The sequence below is a fragment of the Suncus etruscus genome, chromosome 4 (genome assembly GCF_024139225.1).
Source record: "Suncus etruscus isolate mSunEtr1 chromosome 4, mSunEtr1.pri.cur, whole genome shotgun sequence".
NCBI classification, from domain to species: domain Eukaryota; kingdom Metazoa; phylum Chordata; class Mammalia; order Eulipotyphla; family Soricidae; genus Suncus; species Suncus etruscus.
Window position 1 is genome coordinate 103,659,041 of NC_064851.1, and position 16,696 is coordinate 103,675,736.

Below are 16,696 nucleotides of genomic sequence, written 5' to 3' on the forward strand. Positions count from 1 at the left end.
TGGGGCCAGTGAGATGGCGCTAGAGGTAAGGTGACTGCCTTGCAAGTGCTAGCGTAGGACGGATCTCGGTTCGATCCCTCAGTGTCCCATATGGTCCCCCCAAGCCAGGGGCAATTTCTGAGCGCTTAGCCAGGAGTAACCCCTGAGCATCAAACAGGTGTGACCCGAAAAATAAAAAAAAAAAAAAAAAAAAAAAGAAAAAGAAAACTGTGTCTGACACCTAGTGCTAGACCTAGTGATGATATATATATAAAAAAAATTTTTTTTTTTGGTTTTTGGGCCACACCCGGTGGTGCCCAGGGGTTACTCCTGGCTGTCTGCTCAGAAATAGCTCCTGGCAGGCACGGGGGACCATATGGGACACCAGGATTCGAACCAGCCACCTTTGGTCCTGGATCGGCTGTTTGCAAGGCAAACACCGCTGTGCTATTTCTCCGGGCCCTAGTGATGATATTTTTGGGCAAGGGTACCGGGCTACACTTGGCTGTGCTCAGAACCAAACCATATGCAGGGCCAAGGAGCAAACCAGAGCTGGCTGCATGCAAAGCAAGCAACTTACCCACAGTAGCCTATATCTGGCCTCAGGTGGCACTTTTGTCATATAGTTAGAATGATTTTTTTTCCATAACTACTCCTTGAGATTCAAGTGTTATATTTTACTTGAGGGTAAAAAATAAAAAAACTCAGGAGTAGGGCAAGCTCTTAAAGGGCTGCGGTTTACCCTTCAGTGCTGCCTCTGCAGCCCCTACTAGCATAGCAGTATCCAGAAGACAGATACACAATTAAAGGGTGTTGAAATAATGAACAGGTTTAATAAGGGAAGAGAAAACGCAAATTGTGGTTTGTGGAAGACCAGTTTCTAAAGTCATTTAAGATTAGTCCAATGCCCTAATTTTAAACATGAAGAAGTAATCAATGGAGTGCTTGGTACAAAGACACAAAACTAAAAATATTTCCAGGACTGGCTCTCTAGATCCTCATAGAGTGCTGCTGTTTCTTTTTAAATGACAAACAAAATGATATCAATACCATAGGTTTTATGATCAGAAAGGGAACTGACATCCCAGTTCTATCTATCACTTGCTATGAGAATTTGAATAGTTGCATAATTATGAGGCTTAGTTCCACATTTGGGAAACTAAGCATGACTTTACTGGGTTATTATGAGAACTGAACTTAATAATGACATTCTGTACACAGCCTGGTGCATAGAGCATAATAACTAGACATTTCTGAGATGATTACACCATGCTGCTTCTATTTTATTATTCCCATAAACTACTAAAATTATTTCCTTAAACTGGCGTCATGATGCCTTCAAGACTACTGGAAATTAGATTTACTGGAACATCTTTATTACCGTGACAGAATAGGGTATGCAGTAAAGGGATACAGAACAGTGCTTACTGTATGTACATCAGGGGAGGCAAACTTGAATCTGCATACCCAATCTGCTGCAATAAACAGAACTTACTGGAACATTGCAATTCATTGATATACTGAGTACCACTTGCTATTTTTATATTATATCTGTATGGTTGAGAAGTTGCAACAAAATCCACTTGCCCAGCAAAGATCAAGGCTTTACTGTGTGACCCTTGACTGAAATAGTATGCTCTGCTCTAGATTATGGTGACACACTGAATATTTTCCTGGAAATGTATAAACCATTTTTACATCAAATATATCTGCAGTTCAGGTAATTCAGGTTTTTTTGTTTTTGGGCCACACCCAGCGGAGCTCAGGGGTTACTCCTGGCTATCTGCTCAGAAATAGTTCCTGGCAGGCACAAGAGACCATATGGGACGCTGGGATTTGAACCAACCACCTTGGGTCCTGGGTTGGCTGCTTGCAAGGCAAATGCCACTGTACTCTCTCTCCAGCCCGGTAGTTCAGATTTAAACAGAATTTATGGCTTGGGGATTCTTGTTAACAAAGTTGACAATCACGTCAACTTTTATATTTTAATATATCTATCCAAAAGTACCACTAGCAGCATTTTATAACCAATATGTAAGTATACTGGTGGCTATTTATAAATTTATTTTTATATATGGGGGGTTGGAGGTGACACCTGGAGGTGCTTAGGACTAACTCCAGGGATAATATGTATTATCAAGGATTGAACCAGGACTGGCTGCACACAAGGCATCTCTTTGATGCTCTAGTTATATATACTACTTTACTTTTTGTTGTTTTTTTGGGTCACATTCAGCAGCACTCAGGTTATTCCTGGCAGGCACAGGGGACCATATGGGATGCCAGGATTCGAACCACCATCCTTCTGCATGCAAGGCAAATGCTCTACCTCTATGTTATCTCTCTGGCCCCTCTAGTTATATATATTTTTTGTTTTGTTTTGTTTTGTTTTTGGGCCACACCGGCAGCGGTGCTCAGGGGTTACTCCTGGTTATCTGCTCAGAAATAGCTCCTGGCAGGCACGGGGGACCATATGGGACACCGGATACGAACCAACCACCTTAGGTCCTGGATTGGCTACTTGCAAGGCAAATACCACTGTGCTATCTCTCCGGCCCCTAGTTATATATTTTTTAATGTAAGAAAATAAGTAATTCTTAAATTTCTGCAATACTTTTCTATTAATTATATGATAATATTTTCATAAAATTCTCAATATTTTCTTTTACAGATGCTACACCATTTTGAAAAACAATTAATTTGATGAAAGAAAATCACAGGCACATTGAAAAAAAGAAAAAGAAGATCAGTAGCAGCAAATATTTATAAAGAATAATTCATTGCTACTAACTTTGGAAGCATTAAGACACAGTAATTTTCTTCATGGTTATTTTATAAACAAAGCTGATTCCTTTTGGAATTGCCTGGTTAAGAAATTTTTCATTCTTATTAGAAAACAAAGCTAAAATACTAAAGTTAGGTTTGACATTATTCAGTTATTTCCTATTTTTATGAATCAAAACTAAATAAATAACAGATGAATGCATTGTCTGGCTTTAATAATACAACTAATGGCTTGGGTTGTTTTGAATTTGGGGGGAGGGTTTGGTTTGCTTTAAAGAAATGATCCTTAAAACAAAATCTACAAATGGCTCAAATCCATGATAGTCTTAGCCATGCTGCTTTCCTGTAATACATTTTCTAAAGCATAGTTTCTACTGTCAAAATCCCCAGAGATTCACATAGCAGTGAATCAGTTATATAAAAGAGATAAAGAAATGAAAGAAATGTTCTTTAAGACAAAGGAAAACTCATGATTCTAGTACAGACTACAGCAATAATCCTTTTTGTTACCTCAAGAATTATGGGGGCAGAGTGATACCACAGTTGTAAGGTATTTGCCTTGCACACGGCTGACCTGGGATGGACTAGGGTTCAATCCTGGCTTCCTGCGTGGTCCCTGAGCTTGCCAGAAATGACTTCTGAGTGCAGAGCCAGGACTAACCCGAGTGACGCTGGATGTGGCCCCCAACCAAAAACAAACAAACAAAAGAATTATGTAAGACTGGATTGACAGTACAACAGGCAGGATGTTTGCCTTGCATACAACTGACCCAGTTTCGATTCATAGCATCCCATGTGGTCCCCTGAACCCACTAAGAGTCCAGAGCCAGGAGAAAGCCCTGAGTATCACTGGGTGTAGGCCCAAAACAAAACAAAACAAAATAATAATCATGTGCTTAAACCAAGAGAATACTGAAACTTACTTTTTATAAAATTTAGTCTTCACGGCCATAATGAGATAATTAATATGTTTATAATACTATTCCCAGGGACATTCAAGACAGGCACCTATGTATTGCTTCTTCAGTCCAATATCAGGTTTACTGAAAATGACATTTTAACTTTCATTAATAGAACTTGGGTTTGGGGGGAATTTCCTTTCTTCTGGAGACATTTTTGGTAAGTTATATTCTAAAAATTATTTCATACAACTATATAAATTTTTTTTTTTTTTTTTTGGTTTTTGGGCCACACCCGGTGATGCTCAGGAGTTACTCCTGGCTATGTGCTCAGAAATCGCTCCTGGCTTGGGGACCATATGGGACGCTGGGGATTGAACCAGGTTCGTCTGGATCTACCATGTGCAAGGCAAATGCCCTACCTCTGTGCTATCACTCCAGCCCCCATCATGTAATGTTTTTAATATTTTGACTTGAGATAACTCAATTATAGACTTTGGTTACTATTTACTGTTTTGGTTTGTAGTATATGTTCTCATATTTCCCCTTGATCAGTCCTTGAATCATTTGGGGGGGGTTTGGGTCATATTCAGCAGTGCTCAGGGGTTACTCCTGGCTCTACATTCAGAAAATGCTCCAGGCAGGCTCAGGGGACCATATAGGATGCTGGGATTCAAACTGCCATCCTTCTGCAAAGGAAGGCATACACCCTACCTCCAAGCTATCTCTCTGGTCCTAGTTCTTGAATCTTTTTTTTTTTTTTCAGGCCATACCCAGTGGCATTCAGGGGTTACTCCTGGCTCTGTGCTTAGAAATTACTTCTGGAAGGCTTGGGGGACCTTATGAGATGCCAGGGTCGAAGCCGGGTTGGCCTCATCAAGGCAAGTGCCCTCCCCACTGTTGTATTGCTCTGGCCCTATTCTTGAATCTTTTTTATTCTGTTCTTTTCTTATTTTTCTCCTACTTTTAAAAATTATTCTTTGGGGCCGGAGAGACAGCACAGCGGTAGGGTGTTTGCCTTGCATGCAGCCAATCCAGGACGGATGGTGGTTCAAATCCCAGCATCCCATAGGGTCCCCTGTGCTTGCCAGGGGCAATTTCTGAACGAAGAGCCAGGATTAACCCCTAAGCACCGCCAGGTACGACCCAAAAACCAAAAAAAAAAAAAAATTATTTTAGATTCTTTAAAAATAATTTGTGGGTTGGTTTGGGACACAACCAACTATGCTCAGGGCTTACTCCTGGCTCTGCACTGAGGGATCTTTGAGGGATTTATGAGAAGGGGATATGGAACATTGGGGACTAAATTGGGTCTGGTGTGTGCATATGTTTTACTTGCTATGATTCTGGCCACCCAAAAAACCAACCTTAATGTCCTATATTACTCCCCTTGCCTTATTTCAGAGACCCTAAGACAGGGATTACAGGATATACCAACTTTCTCAGAGTTGATGGTCCTTGTTTTTTGTTTTTGGGCCAAACCCGGCGATGCTCAGGGGTTACTCCTGGCTGTCTGCTCAGAAATAGCTCCTGGCAGGCACGGGGGACATATGGAACATCGGGATTCAAACCAACCACCATTGGTCCTGATCGGCTGCTTGCAAGGCAAACGCCGCTGTGCTATCTCTCCGGGCCTGACGATCCTTGTTTATTGGAAAAGCTAAAGCCAGTTAAGAGACATACTAATTTGTACAGATGCCTTCTATCAGTTTTGCAAAACTGTTAAAAACATTTTTTATTCTAACCATCAGCAAATGTTATACAAAACAAAGGACAGCTATTTTATCAGCTTCACTTCAGACCCACAGAACTAAAGAATCAAGAAGCAATTTAGCTAAACTGCTTTCAAAGCTTACACATAAAAACATCATATTCTGCAAAAAAGGAAAAAGGTTTGTAGAAACATGTGTATAACATGTTCCCACTCCACTCCCATATTCTATTCCTTCGCTTTAATGTTTTAATGTGCAAGTTGAAGAGTCATCATGGGTTTGGAAGGAAAATAAAAAGTCAAGCAAAATGAGGTCTTTAACACAACACGCTTCCTTTCACTACTACATTGTGAAATTCAGAAGATTTCCTTACCTGATACGGACATGGAATGTGATATTCTCTGCAGCGTTCCTGGATCCATGTTGTCTCCCAGATTCCACGGTAGGCTTGCTCATAAAAGTAGCATCCAATTACAACCAAGAGTGGCACGAGATAAAGAATGCTGAAAACACCGATTCGGATCATAAACTTCACCAATTTGTCTTGGTTCTCCTTTTCTAATGGAATTTCTATTCGAACTCTGTTTAGGGATATAATGCCCGCTAAGAGCAGAGAAACCCCAACCACCACGTAGAGGCAGAGGGGCGCAAGGACAAAGTATCTCAGTGCATCAACATCGTAGAGGCCAACAAAACACACGCCACTGATATTGTCACCTTCAATTTTATTCATCGCTAAGAGGATGATGGTTAGAGTTCCGGGAATGCCCCATGCACTGGCATGGAACAGCAATGCCTTCTTCTCAATCGCTTCGCTGCCCCACTTTGGCACGGCTGCCAAGAACCAGGTGATGGTAAGAATGACCCACCAGACACTGCCAGCCATAGTAAAAAAATAGAGTACCATAAAAAGCATGGTACAGGCTTTATTATGAGATCCTTGTGTCACTGTGGAAGCTTTATATTGTGCAGGGCTAGATGCATTGCAGGCCACTCGGTCCTCAAGCAAGAACCCGATGAAGAAAATCAATGAGACCATCATGTAGCAGACGGCATAAAATATTATAGGTCTCTCAGGATAACGGAATCTTGTGACATCAATCAGAAATGTTAAAAAAGTAAACAAGGTGGCAGAAAGGCAAATGATGGAAATCAATCCTATGAAATACCGAGCGAATGAAAGCTCTTCCCTCCTAAAGTACATATTGGGACATGGAGGAGAACAATCACGCACTCGCAAAAAAGAATAACCAAGATCGGGATCAATTTTCAATTCTCGGGGACACCAAAAACCATAGTCCCTTTGTACTGCCACAGGGGCCCCTTCCGTAGGATCTCCAGCTAAACTCAGATCCACAAGTCGAGGATATGGCTCGTCACAATCTGGGAACCTAGAAAACAGAAGAAAACCATTTGTACTGTGCTGGGAAAGCTACTGACACCACTGGATTTCCAAATGGAGCACCCTTTTTTCTGTTTATTCTTATGTCTTTGACACATAATAGTAATAATTCAGAATAAAGTAGGCGGCGATATCTACTTTGTGGGCCCAACAATTAGATTTTTCCATAACTAAAAAAAAGCTTTTATTTTTAATTTTGACTTGGCTGCAAAAACAGAAGCCTTTACAAAAATATTTAAGCACAGTACATACGAAATGAGTGTACATAGAGACTATTTAGTATAAGCAGTCCAGAGTAAGAATTTAAAATAAAAAATATATATAACGATAAAAAATACTTTTTATGGGACCAGAGAGATAGCATGGAGGTAAGCATTTGCCTTACATGCAGAAGGTCAGTGTTTCAAATCCCAGCATTCCATATGGTCCCCTTAGCCTGCCAGCAGCTGTTTCTGAGCCTAGAGCCAGGAGTAACCCCTGAGCGCTGCCGGGTGTGACCCAAAAACAAAACAAAACAAAACCTTCTTATGTACTCCAAAAGAATTTAAGCTAAAAGCTTTTTTTTTTTTTTTTTTTTTTTTTTTTTTTTTGCTAAAAGCTTTTTTCTAAACTTTAACAATACAGTCCTTAATTTACTCTAGACTCAAATCAAATTTACTTAAACTCAAAAGCTAAAAAACAAAATTCTTGCCTCGGGCTAAGGAGATAGTTTAATTGGTATAGCACATGCCAGCATGTCCAGGAGTCCAAAGTGTATTAGTGTGTAATTCCTGGCACTGCATGGCAGCCTCTGGGTTGAGCCCTGATGAGATGAGAGTTGCTCTTATTTATAAAAAAAAACAACTCTTTCCTAAATGCACAGCCCAAGGTGTTCTGAGTTAGTTTAGCATTATAAAGATCTTTACGAGAGGCTTAGGTTGTTACGTGTTTTCTTCATATTTTATACTCAATTTGCTTATCATATTTAATAATTTAAGATCTTATAAGTCCATACTGTCAATTAGTTATTATCCTACCATACCTCATTTCTCTCCAGATACTGCATCCTCTAATTCAGTTATCTCAAGCCAAATTAGCTTAGTATTCATAAATATTTATTACATTGATATGAGTATGAATATTTGGTATAAAAAAATGAACATTTTGTTCATTTATAATGCAAATTCTTTCTTAAGTAAACAACTTAAGATTTTATTAGTATATGAATTATTTTTAAGCTGATGTAGCATGGTTTACGATACTATTATTATTTTTTAGGCAGATATTACTGCACCAAACGAACCACCCAAGTGCCAACAGCCCTTACTATTGTCCTTCTCTGCCCCTGCTACTCGTCCCTCTTCTTCCCTGCATGCTGTCCTGCTCCCACTGGTTGGGAGCTACAATTGCATTGTCAGAATCTATGGGTTTGCTTTCATTGGACATTGTCTGTTTCCTAGTTTTGTTCCATCATACACCACACACAAGGGAGATCATTCAGTATTGACATCTTATTTTGCTTAACATGACACTCTCTATTTCTATCTATGCGGTAGCCAAAAAGAATTCACTTTTTCTTATAAATAATAATCCATTGTTTGTATCTACAAACAAGCATACAGACACACACACAAACACAACGATTAAGAAGTGTCAATTTTTGCCTTTACCACAAGTCCTATTTTAGTGTTCCTAAAAAAAATCCATTTTACCTAGTTCCGAAAGGGCTGTGGCACACAAGTTGGAGAAAGCACCATAATTTGAGAACAAAGAAAATAAGATTCTTCTGTAGAAATTCATACTTACAAGTATGAATTAAAGGATGAATTTCTTTCACTTCAATTTTCTTTTCTTTTTTTTTTTTTTTTTTTTTGGTTTTTGGGTCACACCCGGTGGTGCTCAGGGGTTACTCCTGGCTGTCTGTTCAGATATCGCTCCTGGCAGGCACGGGGGACCATGGGACACCGGGATTCGAACCAACCATCGTAGGTTCTGGATTGGCTGCTTGCAAGGCAAACACCACTGTGCTATCTCTCCGGGCCCCACTTCAATTTTCTTGCTAGTATCAGTTCCTAATCCTTCAGATTTCCACTAACTACATGTTTACAAATTTATATGCATCCAACAATTTTCCAAAAAAAAAAATTGTTGAGATTAAGTTTGCCAAATACATGCAAAACCTTATGCTGTAGCTAATTAATCTTTTTATTTTCTAAAACAATCCGTTTTCCTCTCTGGGCTAAGAATTATAAAGTTAATGATAGAAAAATTTAATTTAAGCATTATCTAGAATCCTCAGTAGAAAGGGGTTAAACAACAGACAAAACATAAAAATAGAACTAGTACTCCTATCTTGAGTCTAAAAAGAGAAATAAACTTATAAACACAGTACAATATTCAGCATTAAATACAGAAAGTAATAAAAATGGTAAAAAGAAGACAGACACTTCAGGAGAAGAGCTTATGAAATATCTCATAGAGTAAAACCCTCAAAACTACACAGAATTTTGATTCAAGTTCTTCAAATCTTGGCAGGATGCCAGACAGTGTTCTAGCTAGAAATCCAAACAAAGGCACAGGGGTCTGAAAAGACTGGTCAGTCTGCATATTGACTCAACTCTCAACTCAACTCTTTTTCACTGGCGCTCATTGCCATCTGACAATATCTATGTATTTTTATCGACCTCTACTACTTAATGGCAGAGACCATGTTTTGTTCACTATTCATCTGTGACAATGATGCCAAGCAAGAGATGAGACATTTGGTTGCTATCTGCTGAATCAAGGACTGTTGAATAAATATATGTATGCATCCTTAACCCGCATAATCAGACAAGTGACTAGGAACAACGTAGCAAACAAACCTGAGCTGGGCAAAAGTGAACAGATATAAGTTAAGGTGTTTATGGCATATGACCAACCCCCGTCCAGTGCCTGCCACCAAAATGGTCCCCTGAGGACAGCTGGGCAAGATCCCCCCCCAGCATGACCTGAGAACAACACTGTATCCCACCAGCTATGGCCCCAAAACCAAAAATATAAAGAGAAATGGCTTTACCTCTGAAGAAGGCAGATGACAAAGAATTCTTTTAACTCTTATCTAGATTGTTTTATTCTTCCCCTTTGCTCACTTGTGTGAGTGCCAGAAATCTCAAATCTCACTTGTGTGAGTGCTAGCACCTCAAATATGCAAGACAGGTGCCAGAAAGAAAATACAGTGGCTAAGGCACTTGCTATGCACGTGGCTGACCCAGTTTCAATACCCAGCACCATATATGGTCCCCTGAACCCTCCAAGAGTGATCCCTGAGCACAGTCAGGTATGTCCCCAAACTAATAATTAAATATTAAAATTAAAACATTAATATTAAAATCAATACAATTTAAGAGAGAAAAATGGACTATCTTACATTTTCCTCAGTTTTTTTTTTAATTTCTTTATAGGGCTGGGAGATAATTCAACAATAGGCTAAAATTCATACTTTACATGGAGCCCCACATTCAACCTGAAACCACCTAGTCCCCAACACACTGCCAGAGTGACCCAAGCAGCAAACCAGGAGTAGCCTTTCAGTCTTACTGGGTATTGTGGCTGGAGAGAGAGATAGCAGGTAGGGCACTTGCCTTCCATGTGACCAATCCAAGTTTGACCCCAGGCATACTATTTGGTCCCTTGAGCCTACCAGAAGTGATCTCTGAGTACAGAGCCAGAAACAGTCCTGAGCAATGCTGGATGTGAGCCCAAATTAAAAACAAAAAGTACCACTGAGTACAGTATGGTCCCAAAACCACACCAAAATTTTTTTCTAACAGAAAATTTCTTCTCTGTCATTTAGTACTTTCAACTGTCTAAGAAAATGAACAACTGAAGCCATGAAAATGCTATTTAAAATTAACACACCGTATTTGCTGGCATATAAGACGACCCTTCAACCCATGAAAAACTTCCCAAAAGTCTTAAAAGTAAGTTACTTTTTTTTTTTGTTTGTTTTTTTGTTTTTTTGTTTTTGGGTCACACCTGGCAGTGCTCAGGGGTTACTCCTGGTTCTACGCTCAGAAATCGCTCCTGGCAGGCTCAGGGGACCATATGGGACCATATGGGACGCCGGGATTCGAACCACTGACCTGCAGGAGAGGCAAATGCCTTACCTCCATGCTATATCTCCGGCCCCAGTAAGTTACTTCTTAAAAGTAAGAGGAGTGCGATCACTCGTCCCTGAAGCTGGAACAAGTTTTATCATGCCGTATACCAGCATATAATATGACTCCCGACTTTTAGGAAGTTTTTCATGGGTTGAAGGGTCGTCTTATACGCCAGCAAATATCTATGCTTCAAGGATACTCTAAAAAGTAGACAAACGAGTAGACAAGTAATTTAAACATAGAGCAATGTAAGCAATGATGTAGGGAAACACGGTTTCCGCACCTACTGCACTCCATGTCTTCTGGCCAAGGGACCCCGAACATCTCCATGAGCTTCGAGCACTCACTGTGCGCCCGCTGACACAGCCTGCGGCAGGGAAGAGTGACTCGCCCATATTCCATACAGATCGGAGCGTAGAGTGCGCAGAGAAAAGGCCGGAAATCCCGAGAACAATCCAGATTCACCATAGGGTGGAATGGCTAGGAAAAGATTAAAATGGAATCATTAGTGAAAGACTTGATTATGAGTCAAAGATTCCTTCATGCAACATTACGATACTCATTTTTTCATTTAAGAATTCGGGGCCGGCCGAGGGCCCGGAGAGATAGCACAGTGGTGTTTGCCTTGCAAGCAGCCGATCCAGAACCAAAGGTGGTTGGTTTGAATCCCGGTGTCCCATATGGTCCCCCGTGCCTGCCAGAGCTATTTCTGAGCAGACAGCCAGGAGTAACCCCTGAGCACCGCAGGGTGTGACCCAAAAACCAAAAACCAAAAAAAAAAAAAAAAAAAAAAAGAATTCGGGGCCGAAGCATGGCCCCTGTGCAAGGATGACACGCAAATTCGTGAAGCGTTCCATATTTAAAAGAAAAAAAGAATTCAGGGCCGGAGAGATAGCATGGAGGTAAGGCAATTTGCCTTGCATCCGGAAGGATGGTGGTTCGAATTCCGGCATCCCATATGGTCCCCCGTGCCTGCCAGGGGCGATTTCTAAGTGTAGAGCCAGGAGTGACCTCTGAGTGCTACAGGGTGTGACCCCCCCCCAAAAAAAACAAACCATAAACAAAGAATTTATGCAGGTTATTAGGAAATTCAGAAGAGAAATGATTTCATTTTTTGTCTAAACAAAACCATTACCCTATCCCTAGAAATTCTTACTTGGATAGGTCAGAGATCTAGTCCAGAATCTATTACATTTTTTAATTGTAACAGATGGTATAAGTGAAGAGGCAGAGCCTATAGTTACTAATAACAATATAATTATTTCATATAAAAATAAGGGGCCAGAGAGATAGCATGGAGGTAAGTGTTTTGCCTTTCATACAGAAGGTCATTGGTTCAAATCCTGGCATCCTATATGGTCCCCCGAGCCTGCCAGGAGTGATTTCTGAGCATAGAGCCAGAAGTAACCCCTGAGCACTGCCGGGTGTGACCCAAAAACCAAAATAATAATAATAATAATAATAATAATAATAAATTGGCCTGTGAGATAGCATGGAGGTAAGGTATTTGCCTTCCATGCAGAAGAACGGTGGTTCAAATCCCAGCATCCCATATGGTCCCCTGAGCCTGCCAGGGGCGATTTCTGAGAGTAGAGCCAGGAGTAGCCCCTAAGCACTGCCGGGTATGATCCTAATAAATAAAATAAATAAATAAATAAATAAATAAATAAATAAAACATGTTCTAAGAGTCATTTATGTATTTTAATATTCCCGTTTTTCTTCAAATGTGTGACAGCAGCATAGAGAAGACAAAAAGATTAAAGGGAAAAATGAGGAGGAAGAGAAGATTACATATAGTAGGAATAGGGTTGAAGGCAGGGTGGGAAAAAATCATAAAACTTTTCATTTGTCCTGTTCTTATATTTAAAAAAACAAACAAACAAACAACTAAACCTTTAAAAATAGATTTCCTGGGGCCAGAGAGATAGCAGAGTGGTAAGGCATTTGCTTTGCATGCAGCCAATTCAGGATGGACAGTGGTTCAAATCCTGGCATCCCACATGGTCCCTGTGCCTACCAGGGGCGATTTCTGAGAACAGAGCCAGGAGCAATACCTGCGCACAACCAGATGTGACCCAAAAACAAGCACAAAAAAAAAAAAAGTTTCCTTAAACTCTGAGATCACATCAAATAAGCATAGCTAACACTGTAAGATGATACTAAGGAAACAAAATGAAAAAACAGAGGCCCCAAACATACAACCACAATAAATAATCATTAAACCACAAGAATAGAACACATATTTCAAGAAAAGTACATCTGAACTTTTTTCTTTTTTTTTTAATATTTTTATTTATTTAAAGAAAATGCATCACATAGTTGACATAACTGATCATACATTTGTTTCAGGAAGAACAAAAGCAACATCATTAAAAAAATAGAAAATTGGAAGAAAAATTAAAGAGATGGGAGAGAAAGGAAAGAAAAAGTTCAGTAGCAAGTATATTTTTGAAAATCACTGAATCACCAATGAACTCATTAAAGCACTAGCAAAAAGTTTAGTAAGCTCTTCCTCTCTTTTTTTAAGGATAAGAGTTTAAAAAATACAGTAAAAACGGTGTGAGTGGCCATTGTTATTTGCATAGGACCAGCAAAATATGGGGGACATGGACAGGAAAAACCTTGGCCTAAATACAAGGAGACCTTACCACTGAAATTTTCTGGCATAAGACTCACTCTGGGCTCCAGGAATACTAGGTTGTCCAACTCCTGAGTCATTCTCTGTGGTCTCAGTAAAATTTTTTCACACATTTGCTGTTGATGGTGTCAGGTTTCTGTAGTTAAAGATTCTGGTTTATGTGCATCTCCTTCATCGAAGTCAGGATGATGTCAAGTGTCCTTTAGTTTCACCTCACCATTAGAGGGCAATGCAGAAAGCCCTGCCCTGCAAGCACGTTGTTGCTGTTGCTAAGTCGTCTGGGTGTTAAGAGAACGAACCCTCTTTGGAGTAAGTTGATGCCAGGGCAATGGTAAGGTCTTCCCTGGTAGAGGTTTGCTTCCTGGTGATGTTATAGACAACTGTGGTTGTTTCAGTAGATGGTATCCATGGTTCAGGAGTGTATGGGCAATGTATGAGGCCTGAGCCAAGTCTTTATGATCATGTTCAGGGTGTAAGGACCCACTGCATTACAAAATTTGTGTTCCTACCTCTATCAGATAAGAACTTGTTTGATATGTAATATTTTCTCATTTTAATGTGCCTATGCAAAAGGGGGATAATGCCACAACGTATTATTATTGGTGCATATGGGGACCGACAGAACAAGTCCAACAATCCCCGTAACTTGGCTAGAGCCATGAACTCTAAACAGAGAGGCTCTCCTGACAGAATTTCCTATTGATCAGATCACAAAAAAAAAAGGGGGCAAAATTTTCACTATATAAGAGGATATTCAATAAGAGTTATAGCTGTAAGATACTCAAAGGAGATATACATGTCCCTTTTATGTCTTTAGAAATAGTCAGGGGGCGGGGCCGAAGAGATAACATGGAGGTAAGGTGTGTGCCTTTCATGCAGGAGTTATCGGTTCGAATCCCGGTGCCCCATATGGTCCCCCGTGCCTGCCAGGAGCAATTTCTGAGCCTGGAGCCAGAAATAACCCCTGAGCACTGCCAAGTGTGACCCAAAAACCACACACACACAAAAAAAAGTCAGGGGGGTGCTGGAGAGAGCATGGAGGTAAGGCATTTGCCTTGCATGCAGAAGGATGGTGGTTTGAATCCCGGCATCCCATATGGTCACCTGAGCCTGCCAGGAGCAATATCTAAGCGTAAAGCCAGGAGTAACACCTGAGCGCTGCCAGGTGTGACCCCCCCAAAAAAAGAAAAAAGAAATAGGGGGTGGGTGTTAAGTCCGGAATACCACTTTGGTCTGTGATTTGGCCTTCTGGAGTCTCCAAAACTACTCCCAGCAGTACATTGAAACTTTTTGACTATAATTGTTTTTGTACTTGTTAATAATTTTTTTTTTTTTTTTTTGGTTTTTGGGCCATACCCAGCGATGCTCAGGAGTTACTCCTGGCTGTCTGCTCAGAAATAGCTCCTGGCAAGCACGGGGGACCATATGGGACACCGGGATTCAAACCAACCATCTTTGGTCCTGGATCGGCTGCTTGCAAGGCAAACACCGCTGTGCTATCTCTCCGGGCCCTTTTTGTACTTGTTCATGTAAAAGTTTCATAGTCATTACTGATTTTGGGTTGAAAATAGTCACACTGGCAACCCTCACTATAGGTAGGATAAATGAATTTATTTGGCATTAACATATATTTGTCAAGCATAACATATATGAGTCAAAGAGGAAATCAAGAAAGAAATAAAAGAATTCCCAGAAAACAAGAGGATGAAGAACCTAAACTCACACCTTAATAAAGTAGAAAAAATAACAAAGTGTATCCAAAGTGGGACTGGAGAGATTGTACAGCATCATTTGCCTTGCATACAGCCAATTCATATTTGGTCCCTAGAATACCATACAGTCCACCAGGAATAATCGCTGAGTGCAGAGCCAGGAGGAACCCCCGAACTGGATATGGCTTAAAAACAAAAACAAAGGGGCCAGAGAGATAGCATGGAGGTAAGGCGTTTGCCTTCCATACAGAAGGACGGTGGTTCGAATCCCGGCATCCCATATGGTTTCCAAGCCTGCCAGGAGCAATTTCTGAGCATAGAGCCCTTGAGCGCTGCTGGGTGTGAACCCCCCTCAAAAAATAAATGATAGTAAGTCCTAAGTAATTGAAAGAAAAGAATCACTGCATTCCCTTATATCACAAAGCTCCATTTCAAAATGATATGGTAATGGAGTCAAAACAGATTCTCAGAACAATGGAAAAGAATCAAGAGTCCAGAAGTATACCTCAGATAATTAGATGATAATCTAAGATAGCTTCTTCAAGTGGTGGGAAAACTGATTGGCCACATGGAAAAAAAATAACCAAAAACAAACTAGAATATTGTCTATGCCATATAAAAATAGGTCAAAATAGGAGCCGGTGAGGTGGCGCTAGAGGTAAGATGTCTGCCTTGCAAGTGCTAGCCAAGGAAGGACCGCGGTTCGATCCCCTGTCCCATATGGTCCCCCCAAGCTAGGGGCAATTTCTGAGCGCTTAGCCAGGCGTAACTCCTGAACATCAAATGGGTGTGGCAAAAAAAAAACAAAATAAAACAAAAAATTTGAGTGCTTAGCCAGGAGTAACCCCTGAGCATCAAACGGGTGTGGTCCAAAACAAAACAAAACAAAACAAAACAAAAAAGGAGAGCAAATACACCAAGTAAGATAAACCTTGCCATGCTCCCAACCCCCAACCCCCCCGTTTTTTTACTCCAACCCCTCATTTAATTCCAGCATAACACAATTGCCAATGGATCCACCAAGCACTCCAGGGGTCACTCCTGAGCAGAGACAGAAATAGCCCCCAAGTTCTTCGGGCTGTGGTCGGACCTCACTCCCAATCTATCCCAAAACAAGATCATTGCTTTGAGAACATGAGTTCACTGTCTTCCAACCTTGTGACAACAAAGCTTTTTCAAGAAAGAATCATAGAGGAAATGTCCCATGTCTCTTGACTGCTTGACCAATTTGAATGACAGTGGAACTGTCTTTGCAGTTATAACAGGGAGAAGCTGGTAGTGAGGGGATGATACTGCAAGTTGCTTGAATTGGTAAGTCTGAAGGTAAGCAAGCACCTGAGTCAAAGGGCGCTCTCTGCCTGAAATTTCTCAATTCCAGACTGATGCCAGATGCCTTTCATGACACCCCTAATGGATCACAATTCAGTGTATTATCATGTGGATAGAGT

The 16,696-nt window shown here is 40.6% G+C and overlaps 1 protein-coding gene and 1 pseudogene across 1 annotated transcript in view; one reads left to right on the forward strand and one right to left on the reverse strand.

Moving 5' to 3' along the window:
- Positions 1 to 16,696, reverse strand: part of FZD3 (frizzled class receptor 3) — a 53,069-nt gene that overhangs the window by 18,746 nt on the left and 17,627 nt on the right. The window contains exons 2-3 of the mRNA XM_049771104.1: positions 11,181 to 11,377; positions 5,748 to 6,765 (exon numbers count right to left, since the gene is read on the reverse strand). Of these exons, the coding sequence (XP_049627061.1) occupies positions 5,748 to 6,765; positions 11,181 to 11,377 (1,215 nt within the window). The remainder of the gene's footprint in view (positions 1 to 5,747; positions 6,766 to 11,180; positions 11,378 to 16,696) is intronic.
- Positions 11,645 to 11,760, forward strand: LOC126007645 (uncharacterized; annotated as a pseudogene).